General features: G+C 41.3%; 1 protein-coding gene across 1 annotated transcript in view; it reads right to left on the reverse strand.

Annotated features, from left to right (window-relative positions):
* Positions 1-489, reverse strand: part of LOC119594388 (proteasome activator complex subunit 4-like) — a gene marked incomplete in the record, with an annotated part of 28,225 nt that overhangs the window by 2,804 nt on the left and 24,932 nt on the right. Inside the window, 1 exon segment of the mRNA XM_037943450.1 lies at positions 265-471. Coding sequence (XP_037799378.1) covers positions 265-471 — 207 coding nt within the window.

Consider the following 489-nt stretch of genomic DNA (forward strand, 5'->3'; position numbering starts at 1 on the left):
GGGGGGGAGGGTTAATCACAGCTCTCATGATATCAATTCTCTCATATGCTGAATTTTTTGTAGGTCATGAATCAGTGAGCAATCAAGAAAAAGAACTCTTAAGAAAATATGGCTACAACCAAAACCCATGAAATCTTTCATATTCATTATCAACAGCAGAGGATACATGTAATAAAACAAGTTTATTAAGTTAAGACAGTACAGCATATATCAACTGTTTGTCAGTATTTTCATTTTACACATTACCTTATCAAAAGAGCTTACCGGTATTGGGTGTGGATCATTGAGATGTTCGCTCAAGGTGACCAACACCTCTGGCATCATATCAGGGACATCGTATGGGAAAGCACTCACATACGCACAAAGTCCAAGAATGCCAGCATGCAGCTCGAGAACCTGCTGGGGCGACAATGGCTCTTTTCGTCTTCTCTTCCTCTTCTGGCCACTCTGTAGCCTGGATGTGAACTCACCCTGAAAGAGGAACAAGAG

Source organism: Penaeus monodon, chromosome 33, assembly GCF_015228065.2.
Source record: "Penaeus monodon isolate SGIC_2016 chromosome 33, NSTDA_Pmon_1, whole genome shotgun sequence".
In the NCBI taxonomy this organism is placed as follows: Eukaryota; Metazoa; Arthropoda; class Malacostraca; order Decapoda; family Penaeidae; genus Penaeus; species Penaeus monodon.